This window comes from Manis pentadactyla, chromosome 14, assembly GCF_030020395.1.
Source record: "Manis pentadactyla isolate mManPen7 chromosome 14, mManPen7.hap1, whole genome shotgun sequence".
Classification (NCBI taxonomy): domain Eukaryota; kingdom Metazoa; phylum Chordata; class Mammalia; order Pholidota; family Manidae; genus Manis; species Manis pentadactyla.
In genome coordinates this window covers 91,334,350-91,358,315 of record NC_080032.1, presented here as the reverse complement: position 1 = coordinate 91,358,315, position 23,966 = coordinate 91,334,350, and the positions used below count along the sequence as shown (strand labels likewise).

Sequence of the window (23,966 nt, the reverse complement as noted above, 5' to 3'; positions counted from 1 at the left end):
ATGTTACCCCTGAAGGCCAAGACATTCTGCCTTCTTCTTGTTAAATGGTATTTCAGCCAATAGCTCCATAACTTCAGTCAGTTCCACATTGCATTTTCTTCTGACCCAGTGACATGGTCTCTCACTGATTTTAGTAATTTGGTCAAGTGAAAGGGGTGGAAGTCAGCTGGCTCAGGATCAAGACAAATAAAAAAGATTTTGGTGGATGATAGAAATAACAGTTCTGGCTTGCTGTATAGAGCTAAGATGAATGAAGCCATTTCTTTTTGTTTGGAGAACATTTTAGCATATTTTGTATTGCCTTTCGAGACTGTGTCTTCTGGGTTTATAATTTCTCTATGGTGTTTCTTTACATGTTTGAGACTCCAGTGCACAATATTATAGAATATTCTAGCAATGAAAACAATCCTTTTAACAAGATGATTTTCCCTTTGATTGTAGGATCTTTAATTTATGAAAAATTAGGGGAAAAAGCATTTGGATGGCCTGGGAAAATTGGAGCTTTTATTTCCATTACAATGCAGAACATTGGAGGTAAGAGAATATATTTTGCTTTCACTGGATGGCTTAAACTTTCTAAAATGTTCAGTACAGAAGAAAGCTCTTCTGGCAATGAGCAAGCAATGTAAATATAGGAAAATAGCTGCATTTTAGTTCTTAAATTTTTTAAGTGTATTAGACTTTGTCCTTTATTTAAAAATAACAATATCTAAGAATGAAATACTATATAAAACTACCCCTCACCAAGTGAATTCTAGAATTAAAATATAAAATAAAACCTTTAGTTAAAAGGTTTAAAAAATTAAAGCATTTCTGTTTATTCTGTCATCATAACAGCTGATGCTTCATATGTATGATTGAGTTTGTATCATAAAGTTGAAAATTAGGTATCTGAAGGTCATAGCCAAATACTGGGGTCCTTGAGACACAGCCCATTGCAGAAGGCCCCCAGCTGCCGTGCTGCGGCAAGAGGCTATCTAGGTGTCAGGGCATCAGAGACCAGATTCCCTGGCCCCACACTCTGACAACTCCTACTGAATTGTGATTCCCAGAGAAGAGCCTTGACATAAGTGTTCCGGGGCATATGCTTGCCCTCCAGCCTCACCGGTCCCACTGTGTCTTGGACCCTCAGAAGGCATCCTGACCCACATGTCAGATGTCCTCCTCTGTCCTCTTGCCTGGCCTGGCATATCTCACCACAAAGCAGCACTGGCTTCCTCACCTCCTGCCAGTTCCCAGCCAGCTATTCTCCCCTTCTTTCTTCTCTCAGTGAACAATACCAGCACCCAGGTTCTTAAACCGATAATCCAGATGTCAGCCTGAACCTGTCCCCCTCTCCCTAACCCTGAGTGTCCAGTCAAATACCAACTCCTGCTCAGTCTGTCTCCTCCATATCACTAGAATCTCTCTTTCCCTTCTGTTCTCACCACCACAGTTCAGTGGCCCCTGTCTCTGCTCAGACTGGTGCAGTAGCCTCTAACTGGTTTCCGTGCCTGGACTTCCCTTGCCCCCATCTCCAAATCTTCCTTGCTTTTCAAAGGCATAAAATTCCTCAGCATGCTCTCATAGTTCAGGATAAAATGTAATGAGCTTGGGAAAAATCACTTTATTCCTTTGAGTCTAGTCTTTCCATTTATGAACATAAGAATAATATTTCTCCTCACAAGGTGATTGTAAGGATGAAATAACATAAGGCACATAATAAGGGTTCTGTCCATGCTTCCTACCTCCCCAGCTATTGATTCAAGATCCATGTCTCCGAGCCCTCCTGGTTTTTTTAAATGAACATTTTTGTAATTATAAGACAAATACATGCTAATGTGAAAAACTAAAGCATTACATAATTATACAAATTATACAGAAATGCTTCTGTAAATTACCCTTAGAAATAGCTAGGGCAGGTTTTTCTCTATGCCAATTTAACAAATACATCATCTTACGATAGAAGTGCATCATCTCTTTTGTGATGCATCATCTTATGATACTGACTTGCAGCTTTTTTTATTTCACAGTATGCCTTGGATGTATTTGCATATTCTTTTTAATGGCTTCCAGGCTTTCCATTATACAAAAGCACCTTAGTTGGTTTACTGAGCCCCTTATTGATGAACAGTTGAGTTGTTTCCAGTTTTTCACTACTACAAACAGTGCTGTGATAAATAAACTTGCACGAGATCTTGCAAAGAAGTAACTCTTTTTGATAAATAAAATCACTGAAAATCACTAGAGTGATTTCTAGAATGCAGCAATTCCTTCAATAACGTTTATCCAACTATCCTTGCCCCTGATGATGGGTAGTTGATAAGCAGATAAGTAAAATCTAGGCATATCTCAATGATTTGTGTTTATTTCTTTTCATGTTTCTATATATTAGGATTACAATCCTGGGTAGAATTTGGCAGTAATGCAAGAATTGTTTATTTTATTGGTTTGGGGCCCCAAGCATGTTAAGTCCTCCAACTCCCCCAAGCAGGCTGCTTTCCATTTTCAGCCTTATCAGGATTTAAAGTATCAGACATTTGTAGGATCAATTCATAGTTGATCTCCTGTCCTGGCTTGGACAACTGAGATCTGGGTGCACACACATTTAGCCTAAGCCCAGTAAGCAGAGCGGCCACAGCATTGCCTCTTATCCAAAATGCAGCTACTCTTATGCTTCTAAATAATGGAACAGGCTGTAAAGTAGCCTCTTGGGCGAGGCTCACGCAAAGGGAGTGTGACTTTAGAAGAGAAGGATGGGATTTCATGCCCCACCCCTGAAAATGCCCTCACTTGGTCACTTTGTATGCTTAATGGTTCCTTTGGCCTAAAGGAAATCACCTGTATTTCTGTATTTAGAGCAAGTCCACACTTCTCAATCCCCTGAAAAATTACTATTTATTTGCCACAGATGTTTCAACATTAGCAGAACAATGCTGACTTTACCAGACAGGACTGGATCATTCTGAATTTTCAAAGACCAAACACATTAACAGTGGTGACATCACTGAAAGTCAGCAATTAATAAAAAAATAAAGTCACTGAGCCGGGTAATCAGAAATATTGTCTCTGTTTACACTCGTTAAGATTTAGCTTTAGCCAAGGTCTTTGTAAAGATTAACCAAGTAATGTTTACAGAAGACACATCAGGTATTGTAAAAATCATTCCACTTCAGAAAAGAGAAGAAACACTGGCCGGCAATCAGCGATCTCATATTTTGGGTGACCTGTCACTTTCAAGCTGGGTGATCTTGGGCCTGTCACTTGAGCTCTCAGAACCTTTATATCCTCAGCTACGGAATGAAGCTGTACATCCTGCTGTTTCACGTAGCCTTTCCGCCAATCAAATGGAGTAAAGTACATGGGGAATTATCACTGTTATTACTTTTGTTTGAGGTTCAATATTTTTAAACTATTAATAGTTCAATTTGCAACTTTCAATAAAGGTACCTGCTTTAAGTGTTAGCAAAAGTTCGCCAGAAGGAGGCAGTGCACTTAAACCTTGCAATGCAAAACTTGTCGGTTTTTAATTTAAATAAATTTTACTTAATTTATTTGACTATATGTCAAATACCAAATTAGTTATTTTACCTCACCGATTGGATGGACATGAGAAGGGATGTTGCACAAACCCCTACAATATTAGGCAAAATTGTATGTTATGTGTATGTACATATATATGCATACATATAGTTTTCCAGGACAGGGTTTACAGATTTCATCAGATTTTCAGAAGAGAACATGATCACACATTTATCACATCTCAAGAAATTTGGCACTTTGCATAATTTTTTTATTTGGCCAAAGGGAGAGTAGGACATAGAGAGTAAGAATCTTCCCTGACAAAGGTAGGAGAGGCTCCTGTCTCTTGAAACCTTCTGTCAAGCCCTGGACTGCAGCATAAACACCAGGGGCTGGAATGTTGTGTGCCCCTCGGGAGGTGCAGGGGACCAGGCTGGCACCCCCCGGGGTGAGCCGGTGATGTCTGCCCTCCCCCGGCCCAGGCCTTTGCTGCCAGACCCATGCACATGTTGTAGGCTCCACAGCACATGCAGGACAGGCTCCAGCTTATGCCCGATGAGGGAGGAGCTCAGAGAAGCTTCACTGGAGACCTCAGAGCTGGATTTAACAGAGTTGACGTTGACAGACAGCCAGGTTCCATAAGCAAGGGCCAGAGGGCCTAGAGGCTGTTCTTTGAAGAACTTGGAAGCAGCACAGGATGCTCGTGGGTGGCCTGTCCTTCCCTGGGGGTTCAGTGCTCACCTTGCTGAGAAGGACAGATGTCCCAGGCGCCAGCACTTCTCTCAACTTGCCTATTCTCTTGCTGCATGCACATCTCTAAGCTGTCACGTTTTCCGTTTTAGCAATGTCAAGCTACCTCTTTATCATTAAATACGAACTACCTGAAGTAATCAGAGCATTCATGGGACTTGAAGAAAATACAGGGTATGTGTTCTGTTCTCTCTGTTAAGTGACTTGTCCCCTTGGTCTTTCTGAGCCTAACACTCTTTTCTGTCCTTCTTTCCAGAGAATGGTACCTCAACGGCAACTACCTCGTCATATTTGTGTCTGTTGGAGTCATTCTTCCACTGTCTCTTCTTAAAAACTTAGGTAAAGTCATTTAATTTTTCTTTCATTTCATGTTGCAGTCAGTAAGCTGGTTGTAGATGCCATATTCACCTTCCAGAATTTCTCTGCTGACCCTAGGTTACCTTGGTTACACCAGCGGATTTTCTCTGACCTGCATGGTGTTTTTTGTCAGTGTGGTAAGTGATTTTTTGACATGATCCTTGTAGCTTGGTGAGCATGCGATGTTTCCATGCCTAAATTAGTGTTCAAGCACTTCGCTAGCGTGAAATAGTTCTCACATCATAGGCCATTTTCTTGAATTCTAATTTGGAATGAGAATAGAACAGTCATGAGTTTAAAAATAGTTGAGTTAGAATGCCAGGGTCGTTGCTCATAGTGCGTTCTCGGCCCTCTGCACGTGCACTGGACAAAGGGGACGCTTCAAGCAGTGACAGCAATCCAGTATTTACAGAGGAGAACATGAAGAATCCCGAGAGAAACGACTAGGGTATAAAATTAGTCATACGTTCAAGAATCAGCCGTTTTCTCTTAGTCATTTCCCCCATGAAGAGAGAGCAACACAGTGGATTCAAAGAAAAAATCCTTCTCTCCTGCACCCCACTCCCCACCAAAAGGGGGAATTTCTTATAATATGATGGATGCCAAATCGTATACCGTGTCTCCCCAAAAGAGGCAAAGGACAAAGGGGGAATTTTTGATAGCCCTTATTATCACTGGTTTGAAGGAATAAAAGATATGAAATGTAGCAAGGAAATGATCATCTTTCTCATGGAAGAAAATGAAACTTAGGATGGATTTATGCAAAATACTGTTTTATTAGTATTATGGGGCAGAGATGCTGACCAGAATGCCAGCACCCCTTAGAACAGAGACCAGAGGGGGTCCCAGCCACCCAGAGGCTCATGGGAACCCTCAGCAGCAGCCCCTCACCTCTACCCTGTAAGGCACACATACAGATTTGTTTCATTGTTCTCCCCAAAAGGCTAACTATTTTTTTTAATGACTGGGTCTAGGTGATTTATAAGAAATTCCAAATACCCTGCCCTCTGCCCATTCTGGATCATAATGCTGGAAATGTGACATTCAACAATACGCTTCCAGTGCACACGGTAATGTTGCCCAACAGCTCTGAGAGCAGCGGCGTGAACTTCATGCTGGATTACACCCGCCAGAGCCCTGCAGGGCTGGACGGGAACCAGGCCAAGGGCTCTACTCACGGGACTGGAGTAGAATACGAAGCTCAAAGTGATGACAGATGTCAACCCAAATACTTTGTGTTCAACTCGCGGGTAAGCGGAAGGCCTGGGTCTGAAGAACCTGATAATGTGGCCCCTAGTTTTTGTCATAAACCGAAGCCGAGCTGGCCTGGGATTGCCGTGTGAATGGAGTGCTAACCATGTGCTGTCTTTGTCTTTCAGACGGCCTATGCAATTCCTATCCTAGCGTTTGCCTTTGTGTGCCACCCCGAGGTCCTTCCCATCTACAGCGAGCTTAAAGAGTAAGGCGGCCACCATTCCAGCATTCTAATTGCTTTGCAAATGTGCTTATTATGTTCAAAGGTGCTTTACACAGAAGCAGGGTGCATAGCTTTCTCTTCAGCAGGAGCATATGCTATCCACACTCATCAGCATCATGCTTTAACCAGACAGGTATAAATCAGCTCCCTTCTCTCCTGTTCCTCAGCCCGAATTGTCCAGGGGAAGAGTTCAGGGCAGCAGGAGGAGGAGCCAGTGGGGATTTTGGCAGCTATGGGAAATTTGAACTTGCATTTTGTTGGGAAGCATGATGTCACCTGAACTGGAAATGTCACACCTATGCAGGCCAAAAACTATGGTCAAGGTTGTCCAGCGAGGCCACTGTTGTCACCTGTGTTCATGGCCTCACCCTCGTCCTTCACCACAGGGATGAGCCAGTATCTGGCCTCATGGTCTTATCTGTACAATGCAGACACTGGCTACACAGTCGTTTCTCCCAGCTGACGTTCTGTGATTTGTTGACACTCTCCTCTTTGAGGCTGTTGACATGACGTGGGGATAGAGCGGGCCCACTAGAGCAGCTTTCCCCCGACTCTGAGGGCAGGAGGTCCTAGATCCCGGCTTCCCTGACCTCAACATCATAACCTCAGCCTTCATTCTCACTAGTAAGAATCACTTGCCCCATAAACTCTGATTTATGTCATAAATTCTTGGAACACTTTCAATTATTTTAACGTCCTGGATTTACCTGGAGAATCACATGGAGCAGTTTTGTTACACCTGGTCTCGGCCAGAAGACCGAGAAGGGACAGCAGCTCTGCGGAGGCCTGACGACTGCCTGCACAGCTGCCCAGGGAGCAGGGGGGCCTCCTAGTCCTCTGAACTTGCCAAGTGCTGCCCTGAATGTAGTGGGTCCTGGTCTGCGTGACGTCCGCCCCGCTACGAAACATGAGGGCTTTCCACATTGGGGAAACAGTCTGACCTCCTGTTACCTCCGTGGATACTCAGTAGACATGCTTACTCAACATGAAATAAACTGATCCCTTTTAGGACAACATTGTTTAAGAAAAAAGCAGAAACAAATCATCCACAGTTCTGGGACAAATTTACATAAGCTATGTTTCTGCACTAGAAACATGGTTTTTTAATAGCAATACAGACATATTATTTCATTGTTTTTAAAATTTTAGTTATAAAAAAGTGATATTTTCACAAGTTAAAAAAGAAATGAAGCTCAGTGTTGTTTCCGTCTTCTCAGTCGGTCCCAGAGGAAGATGCAAACCGTGTCGAATGTTTCCATCACTGGGATGCTGACTCTGTACCTCCTGGCCGCCCTCTTTGGTTACCTGACCTTCTATGGTAGGTCACTCTGTCAAAGTTACTCTCTTTGTGCAAATCCTGGTTGGACTGATCATAAACCCACATAAGTGTAATTCTTTTACCTTCTGCAGGCATCATGATCTACAGCTACTCGATTCACATGCCATTTGGCCTTGTCACTTGACCTAAGGAAATGGGGTTTGAACCCAGCCTGGCCGACAGGTTACAGTTTGTGAATTCACACATATTTTATAAAAAATATCCCTCAAATTTAATTATTTTCCTTAAGGGATGGATGCTATTTCTCTGGCTTGGCTCCATAGGCCATTTTAAACTAGAAGCAGTGAGAGTGAATCCAATTGCATGTTATAAAGCTCTTTGGGTGTGATAATTAACTACCAAGAAAATGGCAGAAAAAGCACAAAGTCCTTGAATTGGAACCTGCTCCTTATTTTTTCCAGTCAAGGAGAATCTGGGGGCTTGAAGTGTTAGGCAGATTATCCGGTTTACCCCTTTCTATTCTGTCACAGTGAATGGTTTCCTAAGACGAGAGAATTCCCTTCAGTCTGGAAATATGCTATTAAAAACAAGTGACTATGGCCACATTAGAGTAAATGCCTAAAACATTTCTTCTATGGCATCTTAACAAGACACAAACAGGAAAGGATGGCTATTCCCTTCCATGAGCCATGACCCTGCTGTCAGATTTCAGGGGTGCAAACGTTGATCTGGTGGGGCATGTCCATGGTAACTGACGTTATCAACATATTTTTAATATAAACCTCAAATTTTTTGGATTTTTTCCTGACTCGGTAAGTTAAATTTGTTGCAAGACAAGTTGTGGAGGAAAAGACTGTGTACGGGCATCATTTTCTGGGGTTTCCTTCTCTTTGACTAATAGTTGGCCATTAACTGGGCTCTTGTGTTAGCTAAGGTCTCAGCTCCCTACTGGCTGTGAATTGATGAAAGATCAGTACTGTCGAAAGTATTTTTAAGCCCCCTTTGTCTGACTTTGAGGTAGTAGTGGGAAAACCAAACATCTGATCCTATAACATCTTCCTGCCTTTTGTGTCTGGAATTCTGAACGAATGTGTTTACCAGGAGGGCAGTATCTAATCTTACAGCAATTTTCACTGGGAGCCCCTGTAAAAATCACACTAATTCTTGCCTGTTACTTATTTTTTAATGACTCTAAATGATTTTGTAAGACAAGCAAAACCTTGGGAAAATCTAGAAATATGTTATCAGTGTCATGATGGAGCCATGCTGTTGAACCTGATTCATCATCACTTGCGCTCGGGTCTCAGACCAGGTTTGGAGAAGCTGCATCAGAGCTCACTGGGCAGGTGGTGCAGGTGGCAGTGCAGGGCCGGAGCTGGCCGTTCATCCCCCTCTGCCTGTGTCGCAAGGCTTCTGTACAGTGGAAAGAGATTCGTTGTGACGCACCTGAGGGTACAAAGGAGTAAGAGCAGAGCTGTGATCTCAGACCAGCGTCTGTACTGGGTCTGAGAGAAAGTCCCCCAGCTGACAAGCCCAGAGGTGGGATGAGGGTGGACGTGTCCAGACCTCCAGGCCTGGGCCCTTCCTGCCTCCCTGTGCCCCCTCTCTCCAAGGCTAGAGGTGACTCGGCAATGCCGGGTGACACGTTCTCCTCCTGCTCGTAGGAGAGGTTGAAGATGAGCTGCTCCACGCCTACAGCAGGGCCTGCACGTTTGATGCCCCCCTCCTCGCAGTGCGGCTGGCTGTCCTCGTGGCCGTGGTGCTCACCGTGCCCATCGTCTTGTTCCCAGTAAGTACCTGACCCAATGGAAGGGCCCTGCCTGGCCCCAGGTTAGACCCTGTGCTCTAGATGAGTGTGCGTTGTGACACCCATGGGCGTTTCTGTGCAGCATTTTGGAGCCACTCAAAACGGACCATGTGATATGTAAACACAGCAAGTATGTTTAGATTTTTTTTTTATTTTGGGGGTGCATACATAAAAAAATTTTTATATTGAGGTACATACAGTAAAAATGCACAAACTTTAGTTTATAGCTTGATAAATTTTGACACATATATATTTGTGTGACCATTGCCTAGATTAGGATTTTTTTTCAAGGGAAAAATAAAGTTAAAAACTTTAAATGTATTTTCCAGCTTTACTAAGGTTGAAATTTTTAAATTCAAATTTGAAAAGCAGATCTTCAGCTTCTGTCTTGTGGGTAGCAGAAATGAGTAGGAATTCATACAACTTCTGAAAGCTAAGAGCCAAAACCACAACAATTTCCAAATCATACTGCATTTCTGCCACAGTCCTAAAGGTGTTTAACTTTGTCCCATTAGTCATGCTTCAGAAACTCCAAAAGTCACCTCATTTAACCGGGTTCCTTGAAGGCTAATAAGAAGGGAATCATGCTAGTAAATTCTGTTCCAGAACCAAATTTCTTGAGAACGGTTGTACCATCCACTGTATGCCTTCTGGCCCCAGGCGGACTCGCCCCTCCGGTCTCGGCACCTGCTGCTGGTGTCGGTTGTAGGGACAGAGGAGCAGGCTGGTGGTGGGGGCTGCGTGAGCTAAATCACACCTGTGGGTGGACACAGGCCCATGCCTTCCTGCCAGCTCTTCTTTCATAAACACTGAATTTACTCATTCATCTTAGGGGGCACTTAAGCAACTCAGTAGCCAGCCCTGCCCAGAACAGAATGCTCCGCAGGCCCAGCGCGTGGGGGCTGCTCAGGGGCACTGTGGTCACTCTAAATGCAGCTTGTGCCCTGAAATATTCTCTGTCACATTCCGTCTTCCTGAGAGCATGAAATCAGATCCTTATTACTATGGTGGTGAATATTTTACTCTTAAATAATGTCTTGCCTCTCATATATCTGGAAGATTTCGAATGACATGCACTCCGTCATGGGTACAAGGCAGAAAATAGCTGTAGACAGAAAGAAATTTTACCCTACAAGGCACCCTAAGTAAACAGTGTTGCTGGAAAAAAGAACTCTCTAGAGCTCTTCTCTTTGTGGGTAAAGACATCACTAAATTTTGGCACATAGTAGGCACATCATTACTGAATCCAAATTGATGAAAGTCTGTTATGTTCTTCTGTGCTCATGACCCTAAACGTAGTACTTTCCGGTGGTGGCCAGGGGCATGGTGGCCAGGGGCGCAGTGGCCTGGGCTGATCACTCAGCTCCTCACAGGCAGCTGAACTAAAGCAGAGCTCCAGGCAGACACGGAGGGTTGCAGTCCCGGCAGCGGGAGTTAAGTCAGCCTTTCATTCATTTACCAGTGGCAGTTTCACCTCCACACTAAAACTCCAGACCTCGCCCTAGAGATCCTTCCCTGGCATACCAGATAAGGCCCTGGTATAAAGTGACCATCAGTAGTTTGGAAACATCTCCCATTTTATGCCCATGAGAATCAAAACTGGCCATTAGAACAAAGTTCAGAAAAATAACTAACTGCTGTCCATTAAGTATTTTCACTCAACGTCAGCATTTCTGGGCATTTTTGTATGACATTCTGCCGTCGGCCACGCACTGAGTTGATGTCCCCGGGGATGCACACAGTGACTGACACGGGATGAATTCAATGATGTTCACTAGGAAAAGCTGTCTCCAAAAGAATACTGCTTTTCTAGCAAAAACACAGGCCACCGCCTTGCCGACATCCGCTATGATCCTCAGGTTGAGTGAGGATCTGGGTTAAGTGAATCATTCCTCTGTGGATGTGACAGTGACATGGAAGTAGGGCCAGCTCCAGTCCCAGCCCCACAACTACATCAGATGCTTTTCCAGCAAAGTGTTAGAAGTTGTCAGTGGTATCTGTGTCTCTTACAACTTAGAGCCCCGATCTTTAGTGTCAGACGCCAAGTCACAGCGCCACTCCCCTGAGAGGCTGCTTTGAATTAAGCTCATAACCAGGAACAAGTTTACTGGCTTTGCCTTGATGCCCCCACATACAAACCAAGACCAAATCCTGGCCAAACCCATCATTTTAGGTGTTTCTTGCCTTCTGCCTCATTCACCATGAAGTGCTCTCCTTCGGGGCCCAGGAGGAGCTGACAAGGGGGGGTGTTGCTGGGTGGCCGAATTTTTCCCTGATTTCTCCATTTACTATTTTCTCCTGTTAGGATTTTTCCTTCTTAGTAACAGGCACACAGGGACTGCCTGAAATGACTGTTGAATAGATGAAGTGAACTAATAAAACTCCAGCTTTTTCACGAGCAGTTCAACATCCCTTTTCTCTTTCTCAGTGGGAGTGGGGGTGGGAGTGGGGGTGGGAGTGGGGGCTGTGGGGACCGTGTCTCTTTCCCAAGGACTGTAAGGCCGTTCTAGCCCAAGCTTCTCTTTGTGCTGTGAAGCTCACACATCCCCAAGAAGAACAGAGGCCCAGATAACCTTAGTGCGTTTGCCCAGAACACCGGCCACGCCTCAGAAGAGGCACATCAGATTCTTCAGCTGCTTCGGCTGCATTTTATTGCAGCATACGCTTTTCCCTCTGGCTGCCAGCAGAGCCCCTATTCTGCAGCAGATGCAGACACAGGCATGAAACGGGGCTGGTGCCACTGTGAACAAGACTATACCAACGGCCTGTCCCGGCAGCCCTACGGAGGGAAACTGACTTCTTAATGACAGAATTATGTTTTAAGAGTTCAGAACCGACACTCCCACCTCCCACTCAGCCTCCCCATTTCTGATGTTTACAGGGTCCCCACATTAGAACATAGCCCCTCCTACCTGGCTCTTGTTCAGAACACTCTGGAAGAAACAGATCTTCCCTAGAGCTGCACAGAGCTCTTCTGGAATCACCCTGGGTAGGAGGCTGTGGCTGTTGCTAGGGACTCCCCCACCCTTAGCACCTGACCCACATTTCTAGGTTCTTATCAGTTTGTGTCAGTAGAGAAAAGAGCACTTAGATAAGTGAACAGTCAATAGCCCAGGAAAGGAGACATGCCAGGACTTAGATCCCAGGCTCAGCCTGGAGGCAGCATTTTAGCCTGAAATGAACAGCATGCTCCGTCTATTCTCTCCCACCACCAGCAGCCACTACCTCCCAACTGCCCCCAGTGTGCCCTGTTTAGGGCACACTGGCCACTCTCTGCCTTTACTTCTGTTTGGGGTTTTGTTTTCCAGATACACTAACAGGAGCAGGCTTTCACCATCCACCCAGCCCGTGCTTGCTGTGAGCCTTCTGTGCTCACGCCACTAGGCCGAGCCTCAGTCTTTCTGGGAGCCAGGAGGCCTTAGGAAACCTCATGTCCTTTCCAAGGCCCTGTATGTATGCATTTGCCTCCACCTCAGCTTATTGAATTAAATGCATTTTAACAAAGGACTAAAAAGCATACATGTTGACTTCTGCCTGAAAATAACCTGTGTTCTATGTGTTTATTACGTAAGTTTAGCGCTTTTAGACAAATCCTCAAGTACTATGTACATACCACAAAAAGCTTATATTAAGCCTACTAATTAGATCAGTTTGGGCAATATGAACAAGCACTAGTTGTAGGTCATAATGTAGAATTTATGGGCTGCTGGGGGAATGAATCAGAGCATTTGGCCTCTTGGTCTGCTTGTCAGAGTGCATTTCATAATTCTCACTGATCCAATTTTTTAATTCCTTTCCAAAGCCACTCTCAAACTGCTTCCAGAGGCTACCTGGGTTGCCATTCTGGAAATGAAATTGCCTTTGAAACTGGAACAAGTGGCTTTAGTTCTGGCGGTGTGCTGTGAAAACGCCACCTTAGAAACTGCAGGCAACTTTGTGCTGTCCATACATGTGGTCTGGTCATTCATATGCAGGTTCCAAAACATATTTTACATTTTCTCTTTTACCTGAGTTCCCATCTCCCCACCATTGAGAGGCTCAGAAATATAATTTCAAAGCAAAAATCAATTCCAGCATTTCTAAAAATGTGACCTCCTAGCTTAACTGAAGTGGGCACTTATCAAAAAGCCAATAGACTAATTTCACTAAGTCAAAAAGTGTCCTCTAAGAGTCCAAAGAGTATTTTCAATTTCCTTAAGCTGTTCAAACATAATAAGCTGTTCAAACATAAACAGCACAACTCCCTCCCCCTGACCCCCGAAGGCCCTTTCCTTCCAGTTACATCAGGTGACTTGAGCTGTTACACACGGAACCTCCCTTGACCCTTTGCCTACTTACTTCAGACGCTAAAATAGGCCTGAAATCTGCCAAGGCTCCTGAAGGGAGGAAAAGGATTTTGTTCGGGAAGAATTTGTTCCGTCCAGTTTAATGTTTTGAGTGTCTGCTGCATGTGGGACACTGAACTAGAAACTGAGGAATGTTATGATTGTTCGGTCCTGTTCCTTGCATTTTGTGCATCTTCACTTGGGGTGGCAGAAGATAAAGGAGTAAACACCAGAGAATATCACATTTTTTAAAATACCGGGTGGCAAAAACGCTAAATAAAATGCAAATTTAATAACCCAGTTTTGTAAAAATTCCATTTACCATCACATGCAAATTAATTCAGCCCTTGCCTTAATACTAAACCCAGTCTGATGAGACATGATTAGAAAGTAACAAGGGTTTACTGTGTCTCTGAGTTACATAGCTTGTGTTATTTTCTCTCTTCCTGGCTGAGGTTTTTAAGGAAAAATTCTGAAAGCTGAGAAAGTGAGCACAAGGTAAGTCACTGAGGAAAATGTCTCCAATGTCAAAAATCAGCATCAGGGTTTTCAACAATGTGAGCAGGTTTAATAACACTGAGCTGTACACTTTACAATGGTTGGGTGGTAAATTTTGTGTTGTGTGTATTTTACTGGAATAAAAAATACTCCAGAAAAAAAGCAGCATCAAGATCTTTTCTGGGAGATAAAAGAAAAAGACAACGATGAAGGGTGATAACAATATTTGAAATAGTGGCTAAAGTCAAAAACAAATCAGCAAACTTGCCTTTGAACTTTCTTGTTCTAGATTCGGACATCAGTGACCACACTGTTATTTCCCAGAAGACCCTTCAGCTGGATAAGACATTTCCTGATTGCAGCCATGCTTCTTGCACTTAATAATGTCTTGGTCATCCTTGTACCAACTATAAAATACATCTTTGGGTTCATTGGTGAGTTTCAGAAGGGCCTTTTTTAGTTGAGCTGGTGTCTCTTTTAGCAGTGGACATGGAGCCGGTGATGGGAGGTCAAGGACCCCGGTCTGCCTCAGGCTCACAGGGGCCCTGTTAGACCAGCTGGTCACCTTTCATCCCTCACAGATGACACAGGAAGTTATTCACAGGATCAGAAAATGTTAGTGCTAAAAGCCACCCTATGGGAATCTGGTCCAGCTGGACCCAGAATGTAGACTTAGGTCCTGACTCTGCTTCAGAATGTGAGGAAGATAGACATTACCTGCAGGCTGACCATGCAGGCCTCTTAGTCCTAGCTGAGCATTAATGGCTATCTTTGGAGGAGGTGGACATTGAAAGCATGTTCTTTCCTTCAATTGTGTGACCTGTTAATATATTTAATTTTTCATTCTGCAGATTTGAGAGTGTAGCTCCAGGAGTAAGGGGGTTCCCCACCCAGGGCAAGTTCTCTATGAATCCGAGGAAAACAAAGGAGGACAAGGGGAAGGGCAGGTTGGGAGAAAAGGTTTTTATTGCTCACAGCTCATTCAGGTTGCTAGCCAGCACTCGATCCATCCGCCCCCCTGCTGCCCTCTGCATGCCCACTGCCCCCTGCCTGCCCCTTCTGTCAGGAACTCCATCGGTGGGTCCCTGGTGACTGGTGGCCTCCAGACCAGTTACATACCAGGAACGGAGGGGAGGAAAGAATGGCCATTTTCTCTCCACCCCTTGCCCCAAATGGACTGGATGCTCTGCCATGGTAATCATCCATTGGTATGAAAATAGACTAAGGCCAGGTGGGAAATTCTGGATGAAAATTTCCATTTACCCCACAGAAGGTTTACTCAAATTTTAAATACAAAATTTTAAGATTAGAAGTAAGCAACTTGAAACATGAGAATTGGATAGGGGTGTGTATGAGTTCAGTTTCCTTAGTGTTTATATCACTAATAGCCTATAAATTTATAACATTGAGCCTCTTGTGTATCATGTTATGTATGCTGCTATGATGTTATGTTTATAAAGATTAAAATGTACCCAAGTTCTTTGAATGAGCAACCTAGATGAGTTTCTAATGCTTTCAGTACTAAGATAAGGGTCACTTTAGATTTGATTTCTTTGAAGTACAAGTGGCCTTGGGCCTGTGCCTTGCTAGTCAGCCAAGTAAGACATTGACCTACCCTGTGTCTCTCCTCAGGGGCATCTTCCGCCACTATGCTGATTTTCATTCTTCCAGCAGTTTTTTATCTTAAACTTGTCAAGAAAGAGCCTCTCGGGTCTCCCCAAAAGATTGGGGTAAGTAAGCTGGCAATTTCCCCCCTTATAACTTGCTCTTCAATTACTTAGAGTAAGCCAGAAAATATTCATGGTTCCAAAAAATGAATTGATAACAAAGACCAAAAATCACTAGATAAGCTGGAACTCTGTAGGAGAGACAAAGGGGTAGATTTCCAGCACTCAGAGGGTTCTGGAATTTCTTCTTTTCAAATATCAAGTATTCTGAATTGAGTCCTCACCACTGAATACATGTCCCCAGTTCCCACCACTGAGTACTGGCTACAGGAAGTCAGGCAGGAAGGAGTCAGGCTCCCTATCAGTGTTATGAAGTGATTTCAACATTTTGGTCATATGTTAGGTCTGTGAAGTCTGAAATAAAGACGTTGCTTAGTGTTCCCCTCCTTGGACCTTGACCCCTGTTGTGGACTGAGATCCAGTACAGAACCTCTGTCTGCCTGTTAGAACTATATTTTATACCTAAAGAGGTTATTGGCTAGAGAGTATATATTTCCTTTCCATAATGGTACTATAAAAATGCACTAGAAATAATTTTTATAATAATTAAATATTATCAGTTACTGTTTAAGAAAGTCTTATATCAAGTTTGGAAAAGAATGTCTCTTACTGATACAAAAAGTAAGATAATTCGCACGTGTTTAAAGTATTCTGTGATAAAATAACGCCTCTGCTGAGTTATCCTGAGTCTTGCCTGGGAGTCATTCACCTCTCGAGGTTGTTTAGGTCTCCAGGACAGTTTGCTATCAAAAGCTCCTCCCATGATTTTGCCCCCAGAATATCCACTCTCTGTAATCCCTCTTGCTTCAACTTTTATGGCACTGTGACTTTGCAAATTATTTGTCATGCTTGTGACCTGTTTTCAGTGTGATCAGATGTAAAAATGAGTAAAATTACCTCCTAGATCCTTCCTAGTGAAAAAAAATTTTAGCTGCTGCTTCCTCATATATAGAGGTTGATCTCTGTAGTAATATATATGAAGCCCTTTCTAGTGGTACAATTTGAAATAGAGTTTATGGTTACCTGCCCCCCCCATACTCACATATATACTCTTAGGTTTTTCTTAAGGAATATGCAGCATATTAGGACTTTTCTTGATAAAGCATGATCATATCACACATACTGTTCTTTCATGACCTGTCCTTTCCCCCTAAGGATTCATGAGCACACCCTAGGCCATTAAATCCTTTTCTATCACTTGATTTTGAATGATCACAAGATGTTCCATCATTTGCTGTAGGAAATCAATTAACTTTTTCTCTCTGTTGGACATTTGGGTTAAATTGCCCCCGTTTCCCCACTGAGGGTTCTAAGTTGACTGGATTGCTCGTTGTGGACATCTGAACTGTAAGAATAATTCAATATGCAAGTAAGATTGCTGCCCTAGGTAAACAGCTTATGGAGCAAACTGTGCTAGGCAGCCATGTTTTCTGTGCTGTGTAACAAGCCATCTCTGCGTTTCAGGCTTTGGTTTTCCTTGTGGTGGGGATCGTCTTCATGATTGGAAGCATTGCCCTCATTATAACTGACTGGATTTACAACCCCCCATATTCCAAGCATCACTAACGGAGGAAAAAATCTCTTTTCTATTGGAAATGGTTACAAATTATGCTCCAAAAGACATTTGAGTTATCTTGACTGGAGTGTTACTCAGGAAATAACAGGAAGATTCCAAAGACTTCCTAGTAACATCATCAGGTACCAGCAGAAGAGAGAATGTCATTTTTGTCACGAGTGGCTGTTTATATGTTTAAAATCTGTGGTGCACATTTCTGCCCAGGTTCAGCAGAGCAGTGAGAGATGTATTAGCTGCAGTAATGGTTGTCAGACAATACCTCCCCACCTTCCCTGTCTCCCAGGAAGAGCCAGATGCATGTATTCTCAGAACATCGAAAATGCCCCAGGGGCAAAGCTACCTATCACCACTTGTGCCTTCTCCCAGTCTTGCACCAGATATTATCAATCTATTTAATAACACAGGCAAAAGGCAGGTCTAGAGACCGTAAGGCACGTGAATGGTCGGACACCAGGCTAGAACATCTTATTGCCAGCAGTAAAGAAATATTTTACTCACCCTGTTTGTGACACTGAATTAGTGACCTCTTCATTCAATAGGTATTTTGTAAACATTAAAACATCTCACTAAACATTGAGAGGGGCTTCATTTAAATTATGGAGCAACAACGAAAATGCTTCTAGCTAAACTGCCTATTCTGGAAGCATTGGCTTTTTAATGTTCCATGTAGGCCTCTTGTCATACTTTTGTCGTTGAACAACATTCTCCCTCTCGTCTTCCATTCTCATTCAGAATTTTTAGGAGACCACGATATGTGGAAACACACTGCCCAGTATTGTTTGATACATTTTTATTTGATAAACATTCAGTGCAGGGAACTGTGATTGCTATGTTTGTATATATAATCTTATTATGTAGTCATCAGAATTTTAACATATAGTACATTTGATTTTTGTTTTTTACATGCGTAGTTCTCTCTTCACAGTCAAAACATTTATATTATTGGGGGTGGGGGCAGGGAATTAAGTTGATGGGCTCAAAAATCCATTTGTATGTATCTGTCTATGGGGATATTTTAAGTTTGAAGCCTAAGTTATATAATAGCTCAGTAATGCTCTTCAGTGTTTACCATAGCCACAATCTTCTATAAGAAAATGAGTCCCTTTTGCAAATCCTTATCAACACTAAGGTGGCTCTTTCAACTTAGCACATCTAAGACAGGATTTAGTTCATTTGTAGCTTGCATAGGTGTCTGCTGACTTTCGTTTGCTATTGAATACAACATTGAGGGGTTCTCCATAAAATAGAAGTGCTAACACTACAAAGAGATGCAAACTATTATTATTTCTACAACATACATGATATGGATTTAAAAATTATTACTCAGGGCCTAGAATTTCTGGAGTTTGTGATTTTTTTCCCCAAATCAGTAGCAAGAGCGTTTGTTGAATACTTTATATTTTAGTAAAGCCAAGTATAAAATACAAGTATCATAAGTATATTATTAAATCATATTTCAATAGTTTTTCTGGAATATGCTTTAAGAAAATATGTTTTATGTACTATTTTCTAGAGACATACTACTATAGAATGGTGCACTTTGTTTTGGAAATTGAGCATTACTAGAAATTATAACTTTTGAGTTATTGCAAAAATTTGCCAAATAGCATCTTTAAGATGTATTTCCATTTTAATTCACCTAAAGAGTATACCAAAATAGAAAATGGAAAAGATACCTAGGTGTTAAAACAAAGGTTTAATCTGAATGTATTTAGATGTAAATATCAAAGATTAATCCAAAAAAAAGGAAAACTGTAAAATTTGTATATATTTTGAATGCTTTAATTTGAAATAACTTTAAAATACCGACATTTGTAATTATATGAATATTCAAGAGCAATACTACAATGCCAAGTATTAAAGCACCATTTTTTTTTCTCATGGCTATTTTCAGAATTACAGTTCACAGACTGCAGGGCAGACTTACATATGGTATCTTGTACTGGTTAATTTAACCTCATTTATAAACAGATGAAAATTTTATTTTCTTATTTCCTTTATAAAATGGTTAAATGTACTGGGAGGCTTTTTTATTACAGAAAGTGTATATTGGTATATAATAAATGAACTTTTCAAATGACTATGATGTGATTGTGTTATTGAATGTTGTGATTTTTACATGAATATAAAATTTTAAGTCTAAATATTTCATATTGGTGTATGTTCCATTTTCATTGTTACTCTTGACATAACTACCATCTATAGCTGTGAAAAAATAGTTGTCATCTCATTTTGGCAAATCACACAGCTAATTCTAAATTATTTTGATTTTATGTCATCACATGTATACCTCCTAGAATGAATGTATGAGACATGAGTCTCTGGTTAATTAGGGAGAATTCATTCAGGAAGAAACATGAAAATAGGAAAGACACAGAAGATGTGGGAGAAGAGAAAACATGGAAGCATTGAGGACTGGGCAAAAATGGACAATTAGTGGGGTTGACAGGCCCTATGGTAAGTGTACACTTAACTTTCTAAGAAACTTCTGAATAGTTCTCCAAAGCGTTTCTATCATTTCATTTTCTTTTCCACCAATAAGTTGCTCCCAGCCTTGCCAACATTTGGCATCGTCATTTGAGGTTCATGGCCTTTCACGCTGTGAAATGAGTCCCATTCCCACTCCCATAGTGCCTAGCGCTAGAAACTTTTCATGTGTTTGGTGGCCATCCATGTCTCCTTTTATGAAGTGTTTGTTCAAATCTTTTGCCCATTTTAAAAATTAGGTTGTTTGTCCTCTTACTGTGGATTTGTCAGAGTTCTTTATATATTCTGGACTCATGTCCTTTGTCAGACCGCAAATGTATTTTCCCAGTCGATGCATGCCTACTCATTCATCTAGACTTGATTTTTGTTTTTTACATGTGTAGTTCTCTCTTTTCACAGTCAAAAGTGTCTCAATCACACCTTCTGGGGCCAGGTCTTAAGAGCTCAGAGTTCTGCATTCCTATCTTCTGGAGTAAGGTTAATTGGAATAGTATGTCATAATTAATGTTTAGATTTTCAAATGTTGAGAGTAAGTCTTTTGAGGGGGTTGATTTTTTTTCTTTGTAGTTAGCTTTATTTAGAGTATGTTAATCTAGTTATAGTTGTTTTATACAGATAATCGATTAAAAATAATTTTTAAGTCACTTTAAATCTTGTTTAGGAGATCCAGTACTACCTACATGCTCAGGACATCAAAAACTGTTCCTAGCTACTTGTTATCTTATTAGTTTTTTCCAGCCCTTGTTAAAGGCACATTAGATGGAACAGGAGAAATTTCACTCAGTTTTCATGTACCAGTTTTGAAGTTTAGTTTGCTTAGCGTTTGTTTCTGTAGCATGCACCCGCTTTTTCCTAATAAATTTTGCTCTAATTATTCAGTAGAAACTATTGAAATTAATTTTTAAAAAATCAGTTAACAGCCTTTCTTCATACCATACCCCAAAATGAAAAACAAATTAATATGAAAGCAGAAATACACCCCTTCAGAAGAATTATTTGAAGCTACATGTGAAAGTAAAACAGTAATGGATGGATATACATAACTGTACCGTGGTAAAAGTGTACATTTATGAACAAAAAATGGTAGCTACTACAAAAGACAAACCAAAATATTCTTAATGTATGAAGAGAATAAAATCAATATGGGAAATACTAAGGCTCTAATAGAATAGGCAATGGACATTAAATCAAAGAAAAATGAATGGTGAATGAGTATTTCCAAGAGTTTGACCTCACTATAAATCAAAGACAGGCAAGTAAATACAAATGTCTGTCATATTACTAAAATAATGAAAAGATAATGTATTTTGTGTTGGTGTCATTCAATGCCAGTGGCAGAAATCTTAGCTTACCTGGAAAATATTTTGGCTCTATTTATAAAGATCCCTAGAAATGTTTGTAGTGGGCAAATGGCCCCCAAAGAAGTTCACACCTGATCTGTGGAACCCAAGAATATATTACTTTTCATGGCAGATGGGACTTTGCAGATGTTACTGAAGTACAGACCTTAAAAAGGGGAGATTATCCTGAGTAATCTGATCACATGAGCCTTAAAGAACTTTCTTCAGCTGAAGTCAGATTCAAAGCATGAGAGGGACTCAGTCTGCGTTGCTGGCTTGATGACAAAGGAGACCATGTGGAAACAGAAGGAAATGAATTCTAGAAACTTAAATGAATCTAGAAAACAACCGTCCCCCTGAGCCTGCACGTAGGAGCCGAGGACACCAGCAGCTGGCGGAGGCCTGGGAGACCTGGCGGAGTGGTCTGCCCAGCCAGACAGACTTCTGATATGCAGATTTCTAAGACAAAAGTAAGAGCTGCTAGATTTGTGATAATTTGTTATGGAAACAGGAAATTATAAAATGCAATATTCACATCTTTTGATCCACTCATTTCTTTTCTAAGAATCTATTCCTTAGGAAATAATCAGAATGACTAAATATTCAAAGTGTCCAAAATTATGGAATGATTCAATAAATTCCAGTATCTTTCTAGGCTAGAATATGATGTAGTTATTAAAAATGTTTTTGAATAATCACAAATGAAATGAAAAGCTATGTATAATATTAAATGGGGAGAAGAATGAATGCTATGTTATCCCTGTTTTAATTAAAGATGCATGGAATAGAAAAATAGGAAAAAATAAACTTGAGATGTTAGAAGTAGATATTTGTAGACAGCAAAATAATGAGTGATGTTAGTTTTCCTCTTCATACATTTCTGTTATTTTCTAAGCTAGCTACAAAAATTCTATGTTCCTTTCATAGTTTGGAAGGAAACTTTTAAATTTTTCCTATTTATATTTTCTGGAAAATAAACTAAGTAATGCTGCCAATCCCTATACATTTTTGTGTTTTCAGCTGAGGCTAAAGGCAGAATTGGATGAAAGTGGAATTCACAACTGGGAAACAGTCGTGAGGACTGAAGCAGAGGCTGAGAGGATGGGGCAGACCCCGGCCGCAGGTGGAGCTGGGAGAGCTGGGGCGGCTTGGAGATGGTGTAGCAGAGCCAGTAGATGAGGATTTGGGTCCCAGATTCATGATGAGGGCAAGTCATTTAATTCTATTGAGCTTTAATTTCCTTGTTTTTGTTGGACTAAGTTCTGTGTAATGCCATTCCCAAGATTAGTTAACTTGGAGTCCCTGGAAGTATAAGGTCCTTATAACATAGTCACAGCTCTGGCAAAAGCTTAGCAATAGACACATGGGATCACGAGAGAGCTCTGAAGCATACCTTGCAGGAATGATTTCCATAGGTTGGTCTGAAATTGAGTAGATAAGTCAAATGCTTCTGAGGAATACTCTGCCTTCTCATTCAGGCTAAGTAATGTAATGGACAAGCATATATCAGTGAAGACTTCATGCCAGATACCATCCTAGGCACAGCAATGCAGAATGATCCTTGTCTTTAAATCTTACAGTTAAGAGGAGAGGGAACATGCTTACAGATACAGTATAAAATTAAAAATGCTCTTTTATGTATCCAGGATTCCAGTGAGCCTCTAAAGGCAGTGCCCCCAAGCCGGGCTTGGGGAGAGGGTTATGGTCAGAGGTGTCTGGCAGCAGATGCCCCTAAGAGGAAACCTAAAGGACTCTTGAGTTATCAGGCAAAGAGATGAAGCAGAGCAAGTGGCATGCACAACACTTGATTCTTCTCAATGACCCCCACCCTACATGTGCACACACATATGCATATGCTTCCACACGCCCTGTATCAGATTCCTTTGCTTCCATGACACATTACCACATGCTTAGTGACATAAGAGAACATTTTGTTACTTATAAGCAGCACATGCAAGGATCAGTAGAATTATATAAACCAAACAGAAGAAGTAAAACAGATTCTTAGAAGTAAACTGGCTAGTGCCAGAGCCACCAAGCATGCCAGGATCTGTGTGCCAAGTCTAACCACAGTGACTGCTTGCTACAATAAAAGACTTAAATAGAACGTCCAACACACAACTGACACTCACCCATCACACCAAGATCCAAGAAAATTAAAACTCGAATGAGTAATCAACAAACAATGAAACAAATCTAATGTTGGGATTATGAGGGTTTTGAAGCACACATCATAAAAATTTCAAATTCAATTTGTAACTTCAAATGATCAATTACAAATTCTCTTGAAACAAATGAAATATTGGAACATCAAGAAAAAAACAAAAGAACTAGAAACTATAAATTTAAAAAATACAATAACAAATTTAAAGAAAAGTTCATCAGAGATACACAGTTGTAAAATGGAGGTGACAGAGATTAGGACCAGTGAACTTGAGTAAATATAAATAGAATTCACCCAATCTGAACAACAGAGGAAAGAGACTGGGGAAGACACCATGAAAAGAAAGAAAAAGGACTGGGCTGTGGACCTCTGACAAAAACAAAAGTCAGCACCTGTATTATCAGAGACCTGGAAGTAGAAAAAGATTAGAACTAAAAAATAACTTAAAGAAATAATGGCTGAAAATTTCCCAAATTTGGCGAAAGACACAAAGCTACATATTTAAAATGTTGAGTGAATCCCCAGAAGGATAAATCCAAAGAAATCCATGCCACATAATAGTCAAACTTCTGAAAACTAAGAACAAGGAAAAAATTTTGGAAGCCAAGAGAAACACATTACCTACAGGGGAGCACTAATATGAATGGTGAGGGTTTCTTGTCAAAACGTGGAGATCAG

The 23,966-nt window shown here is 41.4% G+C and overlaps 1 protein-coding gene across 3 annotated transcripts in view; it reads left to right on the top strand.

Annotated features, from left to right (window-relative positions):
* The window catches only part of SLC38A4 (solute carrier family 38 member 4), a 58,939-nt gene extending 39,561 nt beyond the window's left edge, over positions 1-19,378 (top strand). For 2 of the 3 annotated variants that reach the window (XM_036889646.2, XM_036889645.2), the window contains 11 exons: positions 442-534; positions 4,344-4,425; positions 4,508-4,590; positions 4,687-4,745; positions 5,583-5,858; positions 5,988-6,067; positions 7,303-7,403; positions 9,029-9,153; positions 14,284-14,428; positions 15,627-15,724; positions 17,186-19,378. In XM_036889646.2, the coding sequence (XP_036745541.2) occupies positions 442-534; positions 4,344-4,425; positions 4,508-4,590; positions 4,687-4,745; positions 5,583-5,858; positions 5,988-6,067; positions 7,303-7,403; positions 9,029-9,153; positions 14,284-14,428; positions 15,627-15,724; positions 17,186-17,287 (1,244 nt within the window). In that variant the 3' untranslated portion in view covers positions 17,288-19,378. Of the gene's footprint in view, positions 1-441; positions 535-4,343; positions 4,426-4,507; positions 4,591-4,686; positions 4,746-5,582; positions 5,859-5,987; positions 6,068-7,302; positions 7,404-9,028; positions 9,154-12,479; positions 12,686-14,283; positions 14,429-15,626; positions 15,725-17,185 lie in introns of those variants that run through there. The other variant, XM_036889650.2, reaches the window with a different exon arrangement.
* Positions 19,379-23,966: the final 4,588 nt, after the last annotated feature.